Genomic DNA, 22,108 nt, shown 5'->3' on the forward strand with positions numbered 1-22,108 from the left:
TTTCTTTCCTCTGAATTCTCCCTCCAACACCTAGAATTGGGAACTGACACAAAATAGACAAATAAGGACCAGATCACAACCAGTCCTTTAGGTCAGGTTTCTTCAAGCTGACTTCTAAAGCTAGATTTCTTGACACCATGGGCACACTTTTTGGAACTTACAGATATTCCAGTAAACTCCCTAATGAAAGCCCACTTAAGGCAAAAAGTGCCCCCTGAGGTCATACTGTGGGTAAGGAATAGAGGAGTAAACAGACCCAGATAAGGAGTTTGTCCCCAGATTGTCCCTGCACATGTTGACAAATAAGGAGTTGTTTTTCTGTGAATACAAGGACACTGCCTTCAGACACAAATGACAGTGACCTCAGAGTAAAATTTCTCAGGTTGGAGGAGAATGAAGGAGCAATAAAAATCCATCTGCAACACGTTTTAGTTGAACAGAGATTGCAAATGGTGAAAAATAAACCAGTATTCTGGCTCATTGCCTCCAAAGTTGAGCGTTTGTCATACTTGGTACATACATTGCCCTTATACTTGAGTGTATCTTGGGCAACCTGTGAGTCAGCTACAGTACTCCTTCCAGGGACTCCTGACTATGATAGGAGTATCTCCCATTGTATCACTTTGATTTTTTTCTTTTCTTCTAACACATATTGAATATGCATTGTGTGTCAATAGTAGATATTTGAAGATGAATGATATTCCATCATCCCTGACTTTAAGGCTATTTTGTTGGAAAATTTTACATATAAACAAATACAGTACAATGTATTTGTATTTCATATGTGTATGTAATATAACCCCAAAGTGCTTATGAGGAAGTCAACCAAAATCCCCAGAAGAGACTGTATGGAGAATATAACATTTGATCTAACAATTTCACCTGATGGACAATGGGGGCGGGGAGGATATTTGTATAAGAACAGTGTAAACAATGAAGTACACCATGATAGAACATGGCTTGTTCAGAGAATGATAAATATTTTGCTGTGACTGGATTGTGGGCTGCATAGCATATCACATAGTGAGTTAAAATAATGGCAAAAGGGTAGCTTTGAACCAGATAGCAAAGGATCTTTAAATCAGGTTTCATTCACCATACTTCATATCTGCAATAAGCCCCATCTGAAGCACCTGCCCAGTTTTATAACCATGACCCTGCCAACTTCACCATGACTCTCAACCCTCCATCATATCTGATTAGACTCAGGGTGATCACCTAATCAAGAACCAACTCGTAAGTCAGATAGCAGCCTATGAGATGGCATTTCAGACTTGCTTTCTGTAGAATTTTAAACTGAAAAGTCTTGAAAGAATGAGCTGATATGAAGTAAAGCTGAGTCATGAGGTAGTGTGTAGGCACTGAAGATGTTATGGCAAGCAAACTCCACAGGAAGCAAAAACCATGAATAAACTGGAGATTTGAGGCAGAACAGAGGTGAATACAGGACAGTAAGACAAATGGAGAACAGCAAAGTGCAAGGCACTAAAATGAACCAATTCCTTCTCCAGTAAGGTCCCTGTTTTTCTTGATGGCTGATTGTTTGACTTTATCTAACAACAAAAATAATCAAATCAGAAGAACCTTGTGTGTCATGAGGTATGTCGTGTTTAACCAGAGGTGACAGTGAGCTTCTCAAGGGATTTAAGCAAAACAACAGCACAACCAGATTGGTGGTAGTGTTTTAGGAAAGCAGTAAGACCATTCTGGACTTAATCTTTTGGTCATTCCACTGAAAACTCACCAAATCTTAGGGGAAGAAAGTAATAATTCTTTTCTATTTATCTTGTCCTTTGGCATGGGATAACTTGTATACCTGTGATGGATTCATTTTGATATTTGGCAAAATAAATACAATTATGTAAAGTTTAAAAATAAAATAAAATTAAAAAAAACAAAAACAAAAGAAAAAAGATAATGTCAGCCATATAGAAGAGAGACTGTGTATTAGAATATCAGTGATTTCTTTCCTTTTGGAGCCAATAATTTACACGTTTCAGTGACTTAAGGGAAGCTGAACTGAGTGATTCATCAATAAAGATTGTTCTATAAACTAAATTCCCAACAGTAGAAGGAATTTGAAATAATTGTTTCATCCACTTCAAAGAATCGGTTCAGTTCAGTGGCTCAGTCGTGTCTGACTCTTTGCAACCCCATGAACTAAAGCATGCCAGGCTTCCCTGTCCAATGTGATGCATTAAATTCAAGTTAGTAAAAAATTTGCATAATTGCCAAACTTTGGACAATGAAACTATGATCCTCATGTTTTATAATAAATATGTATTGCTTTTAAAATGGAAAAGAAACAAAGAATAGTTTAAGACCTATGTTTCACTTCTAATGAAACAAATTCTGTCTTAGTTGTTTGGATAAATCTACATGAAAATAGATAAAATGTTATCCATTAGTGCTATTGTTCTTCACAAGGTAAAAAAAAAAAATCTTTGGTTTGGATTTAAAGAAGACAGAATGGTATAAAAAATACACTAGAGTCAAAGGATCTGAGTTCCACACAAAGTTTTGGTACCCATATCATATGTCAATAAAGCTAATCTCTCTGGGTTTCAGTTTTCTGATATGTAAAATGTGTATTGAATAAAATAATCTCAAAATCCGTTCCAATTCTTTGATTCTCTAAGCCTTTGTATCATTATTACTTGGTATTAACGCAATATTTTCCAAGTGTAAATTGCAAAGCATATAAGCCACTTAAATTATGTAAAACCTCTCAAGCCTTTTAAAAGTATCCATAGAAAATCTTCATAGATTAAGAATTAGGACTAATAACCAATACATGAGGTGACATGTTTAATTGTTTTGGTTTCTCTAGTCAGAAACCTAGAGTATCATTATAGGAAAACAGCAAGTTTGAAACAAATGTACACCAAGTCAAAAATCTTTTCATGATTTTAACTAAATACTGTAAAGAAAGAAAGATAGAATCAATGTAGACCATTGCTTTTAAGAGGAAGTCTGGTATCAAACTCAGCCAATAAATTAAATCAGTAATTTGTATGACTGTGATACCTATTACTAGTTTTTGAATAGAAGTCCACCTTTTGTTACCCAGAGATACAAACTGCAAACTTGGATCATAAATAAATGGTTGCCTAGTTGATTCATTCTTTCTGCCCCCTTCTGATGTCTATGTCAGAAACTTTCTCTATCTCTTTTATACTTTAATAAAACTTTATTACACAAAAGCTCTGAGTGGTCAAGCCTCGTCACTGACCCCGGATCAAATTCCTCTCCTCTGGAGGCCAAGAATCCCATCATCTTTCATGGCTCATAGTGGCAACCTTTCATCTTGGGGGCTCATCCAGGATTCTTCAGGACAAGGTAAGGACGCTTGGATCTATAGTTCTTTGTTCTCCTGGAAAGCACATTTTCTGCTGTACTTCAATAACTCTATGGTGTGCTTGTGTGTGTGACTGATTGAAAGAGATGTACAAGTGTGAACCAAGAGCTGGGTCCTAATCTGAAGCTCCAAGGTGACCTCATATGGCTTATGTCAGAAACCCTGTCTGGGGATTATACCAACCTGCTAATGTCAAGATTTCCCTTGTGGCTCAGCTGGTAAGTAATCTGTCTGCAATGCAGGATACTTGGGTTCAATCCCTGGGTTGGGAAGATCCCCTGGAGAAGGGAAAGCCTTCCCATTCCAGTAATCTGGTCTGGAGAATTCCATGGACTATATAGTCCATGGGGTCACAAAGAGTCAGACATGACCGAGGGACTTTCACAGTTGAAATATTATATTTACTTTTAAAGCTCTAATTCTTAGTAATAAAAAAATATCATATAAGAAACAAATCACCAGTCCAGGTTCAATGCAGGATACAGGATGCTCGGGGCTGGTGCACTGAGATGACCCAGAGGGATGGTATGGGGAGGGAGGTGGGAAGGGTGTTCAGGATTGGGAACACGTGTACACCCGTGGTAGATTCATGTTGATGTATGGCAAAACCAATACAATATTGTAAAGTAATTAGCCTCTAATTAAAATAAATAAATTAAAAAAAATATATATATATATATACACACCCCAAAAACCATATACCTACATATTGTTTAAGTTCTTCTAATTTTTTTTCTGCTAAAGTCACAAAAATAAATTTGAAAAGCCTGCTTCTTGAGAAATCTGTATGCAGGTCAGGAAGCAACACTTAGAACTGGACATGGAACAACAGACAGGTTCCAAATAGGAAAAGGAGTACATCAAGGCTGTATATTGTCACCCTGCTTATTTAACTTATATGCAGAGTACATCATGAGAAATGCTGGGCTGGAGGAAGCACAAGTTGGAATCAAGATTGCTGGGAGAAATATCAACAACCTCAGATATGCAGATGACACCACCCTTATAGCAGAAAGTGAAGAGGAACTAAAAAGCCTCTTGATGAAAGCAAAGAGGAGAGTGAAAATGTTGGCTTTACTCAACATTCAGAAAACAAAGATCATGGCATCTGGTCCCATCACTTCATGGCAAATAGATGGAGAAATAGTGGAAACAGTGGTAGAATTTATTTTGGTGGGATCCAAAATCTCTGCAGATGGTGACTGCAGCCATGAAATAAAAAGACACTTACTCCTTGGAAGAAAAGTTATGACCAACAAAGACAGCATATTAAAAAGCAGAGACATTACTCTGCCAATGAAGGTCCATCTAGTGAAGGCTATGGTTTTTCCAGTGGTCATGTATGGACGTGAGAGTTGGACTGTAAAAAAAGCTGAGCACCGAAGAATTGATACTTTTGAACTGTGGTGTTGGAGAAGACTCTTGAGAGTCCCTTGGACTGCAAGGAGATCCAACCAGTCCATCCTAAAGGAGATCAGTCCTGGGTGTTCATTGGAAGGACTGATGTTGAAGCTGAAACTCCAATACTTTGGCCACCTGATGCTAACAGCTGACTCATTTGAAAAGCCCCTGATGCTGGGAAAGACTGAAGGGAGAAGGAGAAGGGGATGACAGAGGATGAGATGGTTGGATGGCATCACCTATTCAAAGGAGATGAGTTTGTGTAAACTCTGGGAGTTGGTGATGGACAGGGAGGCCTAGCATGCTGCAGTCCATGGGGTCACAGAGAGTCAGACATGATTAAGTGACTGAACTGAACTGATATAGTTTTCAATTTGCAAAGTCATTCTAAAGTGTAAGGGATAATAATAACTGAAATCAAAATTTTTATCAAAAAAAGTGGGAAAACAAATCTATATTTCAGTTCAGACTATAGTTGGCTTCTTGAGAAAACATACATAAAATGCTATTGATATTATCTATATTTAATTATAAAATTATAAACTCATTATTTTAACGAAACATTGTGTACATGCTTAGTTGCTCAGTCATGTCTGACTCTTTGTGACACTTTGGACTGTAGCTTGTCAGGCTCCTCTGTCCATGGAGTCTCTCAGGCAAGAATACTGGAGTGAGTTGCCAGTTTCCTCTTCCAGAGCATCTTCCGGACCCAGAGATTGAACCCAAGCCTTCTGTGTCTCCTGCATTACAGGCGGAATCTATACGGACTGAACCATTCGGGAAAGCCCTAGAAATTGTTGGGCTCAGGCAAATTAAAAACATTTATAGATATTTAAAATGTGTAAATTTTTCAAGTAGTTGTAATAAATAAAAATATAAAATTTTCTGCTTTGTCCTAGAACCCTGGGAACCTGCAGCTATAGTGAAGGAGGTTGGGGGTCTTCTGTGAATGAAACAAATCTGTACAATCATTCATTTGGACCTTCAGAGTCGGACACGACTGAGCGACTTCACTTTCAATTTTCACTTTCATGCATTGGAGAAGGAAATGGAAACCCACTCCGGTGTTCTTGCCTGGAGAATCCCAGGGATGGGGGAGCCTGGTGGGCTGCCATCTATGGGGTCGCACAGAGTCGGACACGACTGAAGCGACTTAGCAGCAGCAGCAGCAGCACTGAAAAAGGCAAAAGTGAAAGTGAAGTCGCCCAGTCGTGTCCGACTCTTTGCAACCCCATGGACTGTATAGCCTATCAGGTTCCTCAGTCCATGGAATTTTCCAGGCAAGAGTACTGGAGTGGGTTGCCATTTCCTTCACGGGATCTTCCCGACCCAGGGATCGAACCCAGGTCTCCCGCATTGCGGGCAAACACTTTACCATCTGAGCCACCAGGGAAGCTCAACTATTAAATCCTACTACCACAAAGTCTGGAGCCAAAAGCTTGCCTGCACACAGGGGACCTTCCCTCAGTTTTCAGTGCCTTCCTCACTCACTAGTCTGAATGAACACACAAGAAGCTTAACATATGAGAAAAGCTTCCATCATGAAATAGACTGAAATGAACTGATTAAGTTACCTCAGAGGACAGTGGCATTGCAGCAAGCTGCATACTACTAACACACTCCATGTGATATCCTCAGGATGAGAAGAGATGTAGAATAAAACATTATGGAAATAAAACATGTTAAATAGAATAAAACATTATGATATTCAGAAGAGAAAAAAAGAGAACCAAAACAGAGCTCCTGGAGATAACAAATATGATCACAAATATGATCACCTAAATTGGGAGAAGAGGGAGCAGGACCAGCAAACTTTTTCTATAAAGGGACTCATAGTAAATATTGTAAGCTTTCAGGACTTAACAGTCTCTAAACTCTGTGGTTGCAGGGTGAAAGCATCCACAGACAATCTATAAATGAATGAACATGAATGTGTTTATTTACAGAAACTGAACTTTATTTACACCCCTGACCCAGTAGCATCACTGCTGGATTTAATTCTGCCATTGTTTGCTGACACCTAATCTAAATTTTTAATAAACTCATACATTAAATATTGTAACATAAAGCTGAAGAAATCACATGAAACAAAGACAAAGAGATAAAGAGATGGGAAATAGGAAAGAAAAACCAAACTATCAATCCAAGAAGTTCAAAATCTGCACAATAAAAGTTCCAGAGAGAGAGAAAAACAGAGAACAGAGAAAATGGGTAGAGAGGTAGTTTAAAAAGAAGACATAATTTTACAGACCCGAAGGACACAAGTCTCCAGATTTATAGACCCACTGAATACCAGTACGATGGATGCAAAAAGGACCAAAGATATATTCTTAGTTAATTTTCAAATAGCAAGGAAAATAATGTTCCATAAAAGCTTCCAGAGTAAACAATAGACTATACACAAAGGAGTGGGAATCTGAATAACATCTGATTCTCATGCTGATTCTCAGCAGCAGGAGTGGGTGTGAGAAGACAGTGGAGCAATGGTTTAAAGATTCTGAGAAAGTGGTTTCCAATTATAAATATTATGTACATGAATTATGTATGCAGCCAACCTATTAATCAGTAAAGATAAATTTTTAAAAATTTCAGACTTGATTTTTTTTTTCACATTCTCCTTCTTAGGAATCTACTAGTGGATATGTTTCAATAAAATGAGACAAGGAATACATAGGATCCAAGAACGGGGATATCACAGTTGGAGAATGGTGAAGAGGGGGGGTGGGTTAACAGCTATGACTAGATACTGGGGAAGAGAAAAATGGAGTGCTGCGGAGGAGAGGGATTATCTGAAATGGGTATTTGGAAAAACTAAGCACTCGACAAATCTTTTCAACTACTGGGAAAAACAACTAATTCTAGGAACAGACAAAACTAAGCAGATTAGGGGGTCTCAAGGGAGAGAGAATAGAGACAATTCTTAACTTTAAGAAAAATAAGAAGTTGAAAGTGAATGGAAGCACAACCGAGTATACCACTTAATTCAACAGTGGCATTGCTTACCTAGTCATCCTAAGTTAAACAGTGTCCATTTATTGAACACTAGGTTAACACAGGAACTAAGAAAGTAAGAGAGAAGATGATACTGCATCTTCAGTTACAGTAGCGAGAAATGGAAATCTCAACAAAATTCAGAAATACTATGAGAAGGAAATGATAGCTAAAATAAAGTGACTGAATATAAAAAAGGAATTGGTGAAGAAGCTGAGAAAGAAAAGCAAGTATGGGTACTTCTAATACAAATCTCTTCTTATATTTGCTTTTCAAACTATGTACATAAAATTCAGTTCTCTGATACTTTAATATGTTCCATTTCTCAGAGCTACCTGTTAAATTTCAAGTATACTGGGAAGGCTGGGCTTCCCTGGTAGCTCAGCTGATAAAGAATCCACCCACAATGCAAGAGACCCCGGTTTGACTCCTCCTTCGGCAAGATCCCCTGGAAAAGGACAGGCTACACATTTCAGTACTCTTGGGCTTCCCTGGTGGATGAGATGGTAAATAATCTGCCTGCAAATGTGGGAGATCTGGGTTTGATTCCTGGGTTGGGAAGATTCCCTGATGGAGGGCATGGAAACCCACTCCAGTTCATGCCTAAAGAATCCCCATGGACAGAGGAGCCTGGTGGGCTGCAGTCCAGGAAGTCACAAAGAATTGGACACGACTGAGCGACTAAGCACAGCACAGCAAATACTGAGAAGGCTAATACTATAAGCCTTATCAGCTACTACCATATAATTCATTCATCAATAAGTGGAAAAAATATATGAAAGAATTGGGTCACCATAGGTACCTGAGGACCAAGTGTTGGAGATGAAAGAAAATCACTGAGGGAGAGGCAAGGAGGTACTTGGGGGAAAGGCTTCTCTTTTTCTTGCGTGTGTGAAACTCCTGTTTGAACAGTTGACTTATTGTGTAAAAATGAGATATGACTGATGAGGCCTGAGCGGGCTTTGACTCTGTTGGAGCAAATATTCCTGACACCAACCCCCAATCAGAAAACTGGCTCTCAGAAAGCCACTCTGTGTAAGTCTCCCTGTATGAGTCATGTTGCTATGGCTGTTTCCATTGTGTTACCTCCTAAATTTCTTAATTAAAAAAAAAAAAATTCTTAAAACTTATCTAACCTTTCACCTGTGCCACCTGTTCCAAAGAGACTATGTCTACTCGGGCTAAAGTGTCCAAGGAGGAGCGGCAACACTGTAAAGGTGTTGACGGTAATCAATGAAAATCTCAAAGGGAGATTACATCTGAGGGGACACAGAGTCACCTGAGTTGCCTTCTGTGTGTGTGTGTGTGTGTGTGTGTGTGTGTATGCTAAGTCACTTCAGTCATATCTGACTCAACGACCTTATGGACAGTAGCCTGCGAGGCTCCCCTGTCCATGGGTTTCTCCAGGCAAGAACACTGGAGCAGGTTGTCATGACCTACTCCAGGGGATCTTCCCCATCCAGGGATCGAACCCAAGTCTCTTATGTCTCCTGCATTGACAGGCGGGTTCGTTACTACTGCCACCTGGGAAGCCCAGCTGACATTGCAATGTGTGTCTATAATGTTTCTATTGTACTATTTCATCAACTAAAATACAAGTCCTCTGATGGTAAATGATTGCTTGGTCTTACTCACTCTTGCATCCTCAGCACCAGATAAAGAAATGTTATTTTTATGTGAGAAGCATGGCATTTGCTTCCAGGGACTCAGTCAGCCTCTGCCTAAATCACAAGTTTGCCACATGGGGGCTCTGCTGCAAGCCACAGGAGATTCCTAAGCATTCCCCACACTCTTAAGGGAAGTGCATTTCAATCAGGATGAAGCATTTACAGTACAGAGAAGGGTTCTCTAGCCTAGTTCAAGAGGGTCCCCAAATAGACTGTAATATATTCGTGTAATATAAAGACCCACAGCTCCTATTCTCTGCTACTACACTGTCAACTTACACAGAATTTCTTTCTTTTTTTGTTTTTGTTTTTGTTTTGTTTTGCAGAATTTCTTTTCTATCAGATGTTTAAAATCTCTTAGGTCTCCAGCAAATATTTTTTTTAATTAGACATTGTTTCGGAAACAAAAATAGAACCAATGAAATATATGCTTTTTTATCCAAATCCAGATTTCTATTACCTTTCTCTACCTGGTGGCTTGGGGATTTAATTCTTAATGCTGATATATTTGTCAGGAAGGCAAATTTTAAAATATACTAGTGTAACTGTTGAAAATATTATACATAATCCTTTAAAAGTACAATAGAAAATCTACTATTGTACAAAAATGTATGTTTGTGTTCCACCTCCACCAAATCACAAGTTGAAACCTAATCCCCAAAGTGATGGTATTTGGAGGTGGAGCCTTTGGGAGGTGATTAAGTGAATGGGATTCCTGCTTGCGTGCTCAGTCCTGTTTGACTCTTGTGACCCCAAGGACTGCAGCCCTCCAGGCTTCTCTGTCCATGGGATTTCCTGGGTAAGATACTGGAGTAAGCTGCCATTTCCTTTTCCAAGGTATCTTTCTGACCCAGGGATCAAAACTACAACTCCTGAGGCTCCTGCATTGGCAGGCAAATTCTTTACCACTGAGCCACCTGGGAAGCTCTGGATGGGATTAGTGCCCCTTTAAAAGAGGTCCATAAGAGCCCTTGCCACTTAAGCTATGTGAAGTTTCAGAGAGAAGATGGCAATCTGTGGACCAGGAGGCAGGCCCTCGCCAGACATGGAATCTGAACACCTCTTAATCATAGAGTTCCCAGCCTCCAGAACCGTGAGAAATAGATTTCTGTTGTTTATAAGCCACCAATCTATCATTTTCTGTTAGAGTAGCCCACATGGACGAAGACAGAACATTTTCTTAAAAAAAAAAAAAAAAGTATACATCAGAATATACCTAAAGCAAACACAAACATAGCAAAACGTTTATTATTGTATCCTTTAAACAGTACTGACTTGATATTCAAAGCACAGCCATAAATGCATGCAAAGTAGAGCATCAAGTATTAAGGTGAAAATTTGGTTCAGAGACTTTTATAGTTACTCTAAAACATCTTTGCTTTATTGTGAGAAATTATAAGAAGTTTGGGAATATATATATGACATAAATTTTACACTGTAGCTCTGGTGCCACATGTTCCTTCATGGAATTTGTTCCAAATGAAAAGCTAGAAAACTGATTTCTCTCAATAAAAATGACTATAATTGAATTTGGTGACTGCTCTCTTGAAAGTAACTTTTTGAGCCTCCTTTAGAAGACTATCCCAATATTAATGCAAAAATTAGCAGCTTTATTTAACAAGGAACAAGATCAAATATCTGTTTTTCATAACTATCAACAAAAAGGCAACTACAGTAAAAAGTTGAGGACAGAAATATTAGTAAATATGAATGGTAAACCAACTCAAACTCATGATACCTTAATATTAATTTTCATCAAATTTGTGATTTTATCAATTATTGAATTCCCACAAAATAGAAATACATATTTTCCTTCAAGTTCTAAACCTCATATATTCCTAAGTGTTAAATTTGCTAACAAGAGTGAATAAATATCCCAAGTATCACCTTGGGGCTGGATGTCCTGCTTAAATTAGTTAAGTGGACTCTTGCTCAACATGCATGTCATTAAAACTTACTCCTTACAAGTTTAATGACATAGGGAAAGCAATCAATTGAATATAAAACATGGAACAAGCCACAGTCCAAATGACCTGGTACCTCCTAATAAATCTATGACATTAAAAAATTAAAGCAACTTAAGAAACATGAAAACAAAATGCAGTACTTGAGCTTTACTTAGGTCTTGACCACAAACCAACTTTAAGAAGTTACTGTTAAATATGTTAGGTATAGTAATACTAGATGGTTAAATTAAAAATCTTTACTGGTTAGAATTACATACTGAAATATATATATATACATATGTACAATGACATGATTTCTGAGCTTTGCTTTTTAAAACACTCCAGAAAGAAAAACAGAACAGTGTGAACGTGTGGGTATGTATGAAGGGAGATGGGGATAGATGTAACATTAATAAAATATTGATAACTGTTAATGTTTATTATACTATGCTCTCTATATTGTGTATGTTTTGAAATATCACTAAAAAATAGTAACAATTGTATCCTTAAATTCATGTAGTCTTTTTATCTTCAGAATTCTTCCCTGGTGGCTCAGATGGTAAAGAATCTGCCTGCAATGGAGGAGACCAGGGTTCGATTCCTGGGTTGGAAAGATCCCCAGGAGAAGGGAATGGCTACCCACTCCAGTGTTCTTGCCTAGAGAATCCCATAGACAGAGGACCCTGGCGGCTGCAGTCCATGAGGTCACAAAGAGTCGAACATGGCTGAGGGACTAATATACACATGTAGCCTTTCATCTTCAGAAGTTAACCAATAATTGCTGCACTCTAAGAATTTGTTATTTGTCTCTATCCTCGGTTTTATCTTTAGCACTACTTCTGTTCAAACTAACAGTAAGTAATGCAATAAAACCTGAGAGTATGGATTGATGCTGTAGCATAAATGTATCTGTAAGTGAAGAATAGGCAGATGTGTTATATACTCTTGTAGGTCTTATTCACTTGATTTGCCTCTTTCCAAAAAACACTGAGAAACTATTTTAATGGTCAGACCTGGAAATTTCTTCATCCATTTATCTAAGTCAGAGATATCCACTCATCACCATATATGACCAGACATGGTTTTTAATGGAGCCCTTGAAGCAAGCAGATGGAAACCAAGGATACTTCAGAGACATGTTAATACCTCGATGGATGAGCAGAATATAGTCATAAGTGTACAAATGCATATAAGTATTCTACCAACTAGAAATGAAGAAAATAAAATTTTCATAGTTGGAAGGATCTATGTTAGCATTTTAACCATCTTATTACATGATACAGTGACCAAGTCAAAAATATGAAGCTCTTTGAAACATCTAGATTAGATGCACTTATTGGTGAAAGCACTTTATGAGTTAGAACACAGAATGTCAATGATGTATGCTGTATATTAAATGGATATGGTATTAAAAATCATAGTAGAAAGGGAATACTGACGAAATTTTATAATACTGGTAAATTCTGACTCAGCCCTTGGTCATGTTACGCGTGTGCCAAGTTGCTTTAGTCATGTCCGATTCTTGGTGACTATATGGGCTGTAGCCCTCCAGGCTCCTCTGTCCATGGGGATTCTCCAGGCAAGAATACTGGAATGGGTTGCCGTGCCCTCCTCCAGGGAATCTTCCCCATCCAGGGATTGAACCCATGTCTCTTATGTCTCCCACATTGGCAGGTGAGTTCTATACCACTAGCACCACCTGGAAAGCCCTTGGTCATCTTAGTGACCCTAGACACATGTTTGTTCCACTGTATGCTGATGAACAGAGAACCTAGATGAAACTCAAAGAAAAATTAATTTTCTCATGGGTACTCAGATTTCAGAAATATTTTATAGCACTTTATAGTCTACAATGTATTTACATGTAAATATGTAACTTGATCCTAAATAAAAACTTTAGAGATTCATAGCACAGGTTTTATGAGTACTATTTTGTAGACAAGCAAACTGAGACCCTAAGAAGACTGGCCAGAATCAATTTCAAATTCCAAATGTCAACTGGCATATGCAATAAAAAGCATATGTCATTCTCTAAATTATTTTAGAAAAACCTTTCAGATTCACCAAATTTATTTTCTAAAACTTTAAGTCCAAATGTTATCATATCTGGTCTTTATATAATTTTTAATTTTCATCAAAGCTTTTGGTTCCATGCCCTCCAAGACCATTTGCAAAGATGTTGCCACTGTCTAGGACATCTAAATAGAAATCCATGTTGCTATTGTTTAGTGCCTAATTTTGCTAATCATTTTATAAAATATTGCAAAATACATCATTGTGTTTTGAGGCCTAATATCAAGAACATGCTGCAAAAATTAAAGTCTGACAAAAAATGAGGGCCAAATTCGAACATAATTCAAATGAGGTGAACTCTTGATGTTATTCCCCAAACTTGACCTATAGAAGCAGTTGACGGCTTTACCATCCCTCCAATTGCTCAGCCCATAAAACTAAAGGCATCTTTAATTTCTGTATTTATTCCATACCTCAATTTCTAATCCATTAGAAATCTCCATTGGTTTTACCTAAACACAAGTCGAGAATCTAACCAATCCTCACCACTTTCATTGATACTGAATCAGAGCAAGATCCTATTGTCCCTGCCCCGCTACTATGCCCTCTGCCTGCCTTTTATCTGTGGAAAACTTTAGTCAAAGAATTAATCAGAGAAGTGAGAAATGCAAATACAAAGAAAAACAGTCAAAGGAGACTAAATAATAATAATGTAGTCATTAAGCATGGTCGAGGACTTTAGTTCTTTCTCGAAGGCTATAGATAATATTCTAAGCCATATCCTGTGAGCTATCTTATAGATAGATACTAGAACACCAGGGAGAGAAGTTAACTACAAGATGATCAGACTGTACCCAGGACATGAGCTGTCACAATTCCAAGAACTGGCCGCAAAGAAATGGGAACAAATGGACCCTGGAACTGAAGATTACTGAACCAAAAACAACCAAAATGATGCTGGTCAGACGAGTGATGACCAATCTGAAGATGACTGTTAGAGATAACTGTGCTGTTTCTGCATGTAGCTCCCCCTCATCCACCTGTAAAAGGTCTCACCCCTTGCTTGTCACTGTGCATGTGTGGGGGGAGTTGGTCTTTGGACAGATGTCCACCACTCTCCCATCCAGTTGCCAGCATCTGAAATAAAGCAAATTTCCTTTCCACCAATCTGGCCTCTTTATAGGCTTTTGGGCTGCAAGCAGCCAGACACCACACTCACCCTCTGTAACAATACCATCCTGGTCCAAGTCCCCATTGTCTGTCGCCTGATTGGTATAATATCCTCCCTGCTGGCTTCCCTGCTCTTACTCTCGTCCCTTACAGTCTGTTTCCTCTCTAACTTCATCTCTAGTTACTTTCTCCCATGCTCTCTACACTCCAGACTGATTAGCCTCTGCTATTCATTGAACACACTAGCTGCTCCCACTTGAGTACCTTTGCACTGGCCACTCTCCATATATATATATATATAAGGTTAAAAACCTCATCTTCTTCAAGGCTTGCTCAAGCCACTTTCTTAGTGGGCCTAACCATCCTATTTTACCTAAAATCCACCTCACCCCTTCCACTTCTAATCTTCACTGTCTTTTTTACTTTTCTTTTTTCTATAATTGTTGTTGTTTAGTCACTAAACCATGTCCAACTCTTTGAGACCCCATGAACTATAACCCACCAGCCTCCTCTGTCCTTGGGATTTTCCAGGCAAGAATACTGGAGTGCATTGCCATTTCCTTCTCCAGGGGATCTTCCCAACCCAGGGATTGAACATGTATCTCCTGCATTGGCAGGTAGATTCTTTACCACTGAGCTACCAGGGAAGCTCAGTAATATACTACTTTTATTATTTATTTTATTTTTATTGTTCATCTTACTCCTTCAGAATGTAAGCTTAGATATCTGCTTTGTATACTAATGTACTCTAAGTGTCTGGAACAGTGTCTAGGACATAGTGGTTACCCAAACTGTTAAATAAATGTAATCTCTGAGACCAATCCATTGTTAAGACATCAGTATATACACTTTGGGCTTCTCAGGTATGCCAACCTACCAATGCAGAAGACACAAGAGACATGGGTCTGATCCCTGGGTTGAAAAGATCTCCTGGGGGATAAAATAGCAACCAACTGCAGCATTCTTGCCTGGGAAAATTTCATGGATAGAGGAGCCTGGTGGGCTACAGTCCATGGGGTTGCAAAGAGTCAGACATGACTGAGCATAGCAGCACAAGCACAATATCCACTTTAAATTGATTTTCTAAGTTTATATTTGGCAATTCAGTTTCATATTAGACTGAAATCTGGCATTATATAACTGAGATTGGATTTATTTGCCCAATTTAAACAAAATATGTTAAGCTTTTTGAAGTACTATAAGTGAAATAAAAAAGTCTTTAGATACATGACACTATATTCCATAAGTATATAAATCATTAAGGCCCTAGATTCATTGGGGAAATTTAATTTGTCAGGTAGTTTATAGTTTGCTCTGTACATGGTTTTAAATGCAAATGAATTTGCTAAATACATAATGTAGTATAATTTTGCTTATTTTGAAAGGCAAATAAGAAATGATCATCTTGCAGTAGTCAACAAGTAGAAGGAGAATAAACTTTAAAAAATAACCAGCAAATTACTAAAATCTTTTTGAATATAAGGTTTTATTTTTCTTTTGAGAGACTATGTCTTTGGAGTGATTTCTGTAGCCTCAAGTTTTTAGTCTGGGTTAGCATTGCACTACTTTATTTTTTGATTTCTCTACCAGTCTCATGAATGGTCTTCCCTCTTCAAGCATTTCATTACCATGAACCAGGATCGACCTGGTGGTAATACTGGCTTAAGGATTAGTGGGAAAGTAGGAGGCAACCAGAGAACCTGGAGTTAGACCCAGTCCAAGAATGGCTACTGATTGCTGTTGAAGAAGAGATCAATAGTCAGCATTAAGAGAAAAAATCAACTTTGAGACCCAAAAGGTGACTGTAAAGTCAGAACTATGGAGCAAAGCAAGATCAGAAACCAAGATACCAGAAAAATGTCTGCTAATGGCACGGTGTGTAACACACAGCAAATGTTATTCACCATATTGATCCAAGATTTATCCCAGGAAAAGCAAAGTAAGCAAACTACATTCTCAGTGGGCTCAACTGTGCTTCTGTCATAGAATGAAAGAAGAATAAAAACATAAAGTTGTTGGGGCCTCCATTCACCCAAAAGCAGCCTTCTGCAGCTGTTGGGAAAACAGATATGGCAATGATTACTTCCCAAAGAGAAGCAGGGATGGTGAAGAGAAAAATCTGAGCCCTTCAAGCAACAGGGATGATAAAGGAGTTATAAATAGTATTCTCTTTAGTCTTTTTTAATAGATACAAATTGTCACGCCCTATTTGGGATGTTAGATGATAAAAGGTGTAAAATGCCAAAGGGAATATTCAAACCTATATTTACTATTCTCAAAAACCATACAGTTTAACTATAAAGACAAGAGATGTCTACATAGAAAGTGAAGGTCACATGCTGACCATCTGAGTATTTCCACTTCCCAATTTCTTGCCTTTTCACACACATTTTTAAAGAACACTTTCTCCAAAATTGTACCCAATCTCACTGGCAGAGGAATTTTGCAGAGATCAATCCTATGTATACAAGACTAGCATTACATAACCAGTTTATCCTACATCAAATGTACTTCTGACCCTCATAAAAATGCGTCTGTTCAGTAAATATTTATTGAGCATCTAAAATGTGCCAAGTGCTACAGCAGTTTTTAGGAAAACCAAAGCAGATAAAACTTTATTTCTGTCCTCACAGAACTTATATCACAATATCATAGTTTTATATGTCCTCTCTTCCTACTAGGAGAAAATTTATTATTTTTATTTATCCCTTTACAGTGTGTTTCTTAGACCTAGCTGTCCATCAGAGTCTGCTGATAAATGTAGCCTCTTCTGTCTCCTTGAATCAAAATCTTGGGGGAGGGATTGGGAAATTTACCTTTTTAACAAGCTCTCTGGAGGCTTTATGTAAATTCATAGCATAATAATTTGGGAGGAAACACTTCCCAAGTGGCACCAGTGGTAAAGAATCTGCTTGCCAATGCAGGAGACGTAAGAGACACACATTCAATCTCTTGGTCAGGAAGATGCCCTGGAGGAAGGTATGGCAACTCACTCCTGGAGAATCCTGTGGACAGAGGATCCTGGTAGGCTACAGACCATAGAGTCACAAAGAATCAAACACCACTGAAGTGACTCAGCCTACACGTACTGTCCTATTAATGGCATCTTATATGAGAAATCTGACTGTACCTAGGGGGCCCCTTTTATTTATCATAACTGTTACCGAGCCTCTCCCTTTGAAAATATGAAAGCTTTCCATGATTTTCCAGTCAATTCACCTAACAAAGACTAGCAAGGAAAACTTAAAAAGAAAAATTAAATTACCATTTTTTTTTTAAACAAAATGGTTTTCTCTGTGGGGCAGATGTTACCATATTCTGCTCTGTTGAAGAAAATCAAACATTAATTATGAGTTACAGTCTACCTTAAATATTCATTTTAAAGATAAAGTTGAGATGATGGTGATTTACGAACACTTCTCATCAAAGAAGGTAAGACTGAGAGCATCTCAGAAACCAATTGTAAACAATATAAAAAATATTCAGTGAAATAGTTCTTTGTGAGTTAATGACAGTCACCACAGTCACTATTAAATACTAAATAACATGCAATATCAGCAAGTATAGAAAAGTTGATATTATTCAAATAACAGTTAACACAGGCTTATTAAGTGTCACATACTAGTCTAAGATTATGTCATCTTCATACTCTACAGATATGGAGATGACTTAATTCTCAAACTCTCTATTAAATGGAATTTTGTTATGATACCCATTTTGTAGAAGACAAAACTAATGCATAGAGAAGATGATAAACATAGTCAGTCTTACAGAGCTGATAAAATATAGTCAGGATTTGAACCTAGGTGCAAAAATTCATCCTCTTAATCACCAGACTAAGCCTTTCCTCTTTAGTTTTTAGAATACTTATTAGAAGATGCATATAAAAGAAGTTTATGCAAACCTGTTCTAGAAATCAAGAATTTTATTTTATTACAGCTACTTTGCCAAAATGACTTAATCAGGCTAATTTTCATTTGACCATTTTAAAGTGAAGATAACAATGCTGTTCAAACAGGATCATCTAGTGGTTAGAGGTTCAAGAATAAGAGAGATATGGCTCTGAATCTCAATCCTCCCACTTACCATATGACCTTGAGCAAGGTACCTTTCCCAGACTCAGTCTCCTCATCTTTAAAATGAAGGGTATAATGGAATCTACAACATAATATTGTTTACAGATAGAATAAGATAGCCCATTGGAACGCTATCTTAGAAATGGCTCAATAAATATTAGTGTAATAAATACCAGCAGCATCAACAAACTGAACCAAATGCTCTCTTGATTCTTGTACTCACACTAAACATGGCTTATTTCTCTTCTAACTAAAAAAAAGATAAAATGACAGCAACAAAAACAACAAACCAAGTCATAAACAATTAAATCAATTATGTCTTTTGTGGGAAAACCAGAAAGGTTATTGGACACATTACTTTATCCTCTGTTATCCTCTCTGTTTCAAAATGTATGTGAGCTAGCATCCTGAGACATCTTGTATAATATAATCATTGTGACTCCAAGAGGTCAAATGGGCAGGCAGTTAATGCTTCTCTGTGAAAAGCTCAATAATTCATTTTATAAATTTCAGTTCTAAGCCTACGTTGAGGTTAAGAAAAATTGACATTCGGTCTGTGAACTTCATGTCAAGCTCCAGAAAAACTCTGGGCAGCACATGTTTAGCGATTAAGTGGATGCAGACAATAAAGACGTTGCCAAATTGTAAAACAAGACTTGGAAATTACAGAAAATGTTGCTAGTTATTGATTACGGTGACCATTCAGTTCCTATTGAGCCACCCAAAAGAATCATTCATTTTCCAGCAGAGAGCCTGCTCATTTGCAAGATAAAAGAGAGACATTTCTGCACATGCCCATAATGTTCTTCACCACTGGGGGCAGCTTTACATAAGACTGCATTCACTGAAACCAAAGCAACAGTCTGAGCAGCTTTCAGAATGACAGTCTGCAGAAGTGAGCTGAGCGTGTGCGCGATACGGGGCTCTCCTGCCTTCTGGGCTCCAACGCAGCTCTGTGGCTGAACTGGGTGCTCGCCACCAGAAATGCTGGGCTATGGAATACAGATGTGGCAGCTCAGGTAGCCTCATGTTGCCTGAAGGAATACATCTTGCTTTCTGATAAGAAGAAATTGTAGAAGCCAGTTTTTTTTTTTTTTTTTTTTTTACACCACCTCCCCCCACCAAAAAAAAAACTGTAAAGATGCAAAAACGTAATATCCATGAAGATCCTATTACCTAGGAAGATTTTGATGTTTTGCTGCGAATGCGGTGTTGGGATTTATTTGTTCTTGGAGTGTTCTGCGTGGCTGGCAAAGAATAATGTTCCAAAATCGGTCCATCTCCCAAGGGGTCCAATTTTTCTTCCTGGGTGTCAGCGAGCCCTGACTCACTACAGTGCAGCTGACAGGGGCTGTCATGCAAGTGGCCCCCTAAGCCAAAGCAAAAGACCTAAGGACGACCTTTGAACAATACAAAGGATGGGTATGTTTTGTCATTTTTCTTCTTTTCTTCTTAAAAAAACAAAAACAAAAAAAATCCACTAGTCTGTGTATTAATTCTGCCTTAATTATTGTAGAGATTACCTTGCTCTGCTCTAAGACTATAAATTCAACTGCTTAGTGAACATGTTTCCTTGCTTAACTATTAAAAAAAAAAAAAGCCTAAAGACAATTCTCTTTAAATTATAAGGAGATGATATTTGCTGTTAAATATTGCTCTGTACATTTAAATTTCTAAAAAAGAAAATATATGCTTATTTTTGCTTGATTAAAAAATAAATTAATTCTTTTTTGGGGGGATAACTTTTCTAAGTTGTTTTTATTTCCAGGTTTCAATGTAATTAGGCTACTGAGCGGATCAGCTGTAGCACTGGTTATAGCCCCCACTGTCTTACTGACAATGCTTTCTTCTGCTGAACGAGGATGCCCTAAGGGCTGTAGGTGTGAAGGCAAAATGGTATATTGTGAATCTCAGAAATTACAGGAGATACCCTCAAGTATATCTGCTGGTTGCTTAGGTTTGTCCCTTCGCTATAACAGCCTTCAAAAACTTAAGTATAATCAATTCAAAGGGCTCAACCAGCTCACCTGGCTATACCTTGACCATAACCATATCAGCAATATTGATGAGAATGCTTTTAATGGAATACGCAGACTCAAAGAGTTGATTCTGAGTTCCAACAGAATCTCCTATTTTCTCAACAATACCTTCAGACCTGTGACAAATTTACGGAACTTGGATCTGTCCTACAATCAGCTGCATTCTCTGGGATCTGAACAGTTTCGGGGTTTGCGAAAGCTGCTGAGTTTACACTTACGGTCTAACTCCCTGAGAACCATCCCAGTGCGAATATTCCAAGACTGCCGCAACCTGGAACTTTTGGACCTGGGGTACAACCGAATCCGAAGTTTAGCCAGGAATGTCTTTGCTGGTATGATCAGACTCAAAGAACTTCACCTGGAGCACAATCAATTTTCAAAGCTCAATCTGGCCCTTTTTCCAAGGTTGGTGAGCCTTCAGAACCTTTACTTGCAGTGGAATAAAATCAGTGTCATAGGACAGACCATGTCCTGGACCTGGAGCTCATTACAAAGGCTTGATTTATCAGGCAATGAGATCGAAGCTTTTAGTGGACCTAGCGTTTTCCAGTGTGTCCCAAATCTGCAGCGCCTCAACCTGGATTCCAACAAGCTCACATTTATTGGTCAAGAGATTTTGGATTCTTGGATATCCCTCAATGACATCAGTCTTGCCGGGAATATATGGGAATGCAGCAGAAATATTTGTTCCCTGGTAAACTGGCTGAAAAGTTTTAAAGGACTGAGGGAGAATACAATTATCTGTGCCAGTCCCAAAGAGCTGCAAGGAGTAAATGTGATTGATGCAGTGAAGAACTACAGCATCTGTGGCAAAAGTACCACAGAGAGGTTTGATCTGGCCAGGGCACTCCCAAAGCCAACGTTTAAGCCCAAGCTCCCCAGGCCGAAGCATGAAAGCAAACCCCCTCTGCCCCCCACGGTGGGAGCCACGGAGCCTGGCCCAGAGACTGATGCTGACACTGAGCACATCTCTTTTCATAAAATCATCGCAGGGAGCGTGGCCCTTTTCCTGTCTGTGCTTGTCATCCTGCTTGTTATCTACGTGTCGTGGAAGCGGTATCCTGCCAGCATGAAGCAGCTGCAGCAGCGCTCCCTCATGAGAAGGCACAGGAAAAAGAAAAGACAGTCCCTAAAGCAAATGACTCCCAGCACCCAGGAATTTTACGTAGATTATAAACCCACCAACACGGAGACCAGCGAGATGCTGCTGAATGGGACGGGACCCTGCACCTATAACAAATCAGGCTCCAGGGAGTGTGAGGTATGAACCATTGTGATAAAAGCGCTCTTAAAAGCTGGGAAATAAGTGGTGCTTTATTGAACTCTGGTGACTATAAAGGGAACGTGGTGCCCCTCTCCCCATCCCTCTCCCTCTCCCTCTGCTGGCAAAGTCCTTCCTCCTCCGTCTGTTTTAGTACATTCATAATACGGGTCATTTTCCTTTCAT

General features: G+C 38.5%; 2 protein-coding genes across 6 annotated transcripts in view; one reads left to right on the plus strand and one right to left on the minus strand.

The window, feature by feature from the left end:
• CTNNA3 (catenin alpha 3) overlaps positions 1–22,108 on the minus strand; it is a 1,922,060-nt gene that overhangs the window by 1,074,892 nt on the left and 825,060 nt on the right. The window lies entirely within an intron of this gene.
• LRRTM3 (leucine rich repeat transmembrane neuronal 3) overlaps positions 14,970–22,108 on the plus strand; it is a 218,979-nt gene continuing 211,840 nt past the window's right edge. Inside the window, exons 1-2 of the mRNA XM_061405116.1 lie at positions 14,970–20,044; positions 20,391–21,922. Of these exons, the coding sequence (XP_061261100.1) occupies positions 20,041–20,044; positions 20,391–21,922 (1,536 nt within the window). The 5' untranslated portion in view covers positions 14,970–20,040. The remainder of the gene's footprint in view (positions 20,045–20,390; positions 21,923–22,108) is intronic.

Source organism: Bos javanicus, chromosome 28 (assembly GCF_032452875.1).
Source record: "Bos javanicus breed banteng chromosome 28, ARS-OSU_banteng_1.0, whole genome shotgun sequence".
In the NCBI taxonomy this organism is placed as follows: domain Eukaryota; kingdom Metazoa; phylum Chordata; class Mammalia; order Artiodactyla; family Bovidae; genus Bos; species Bos javanicus.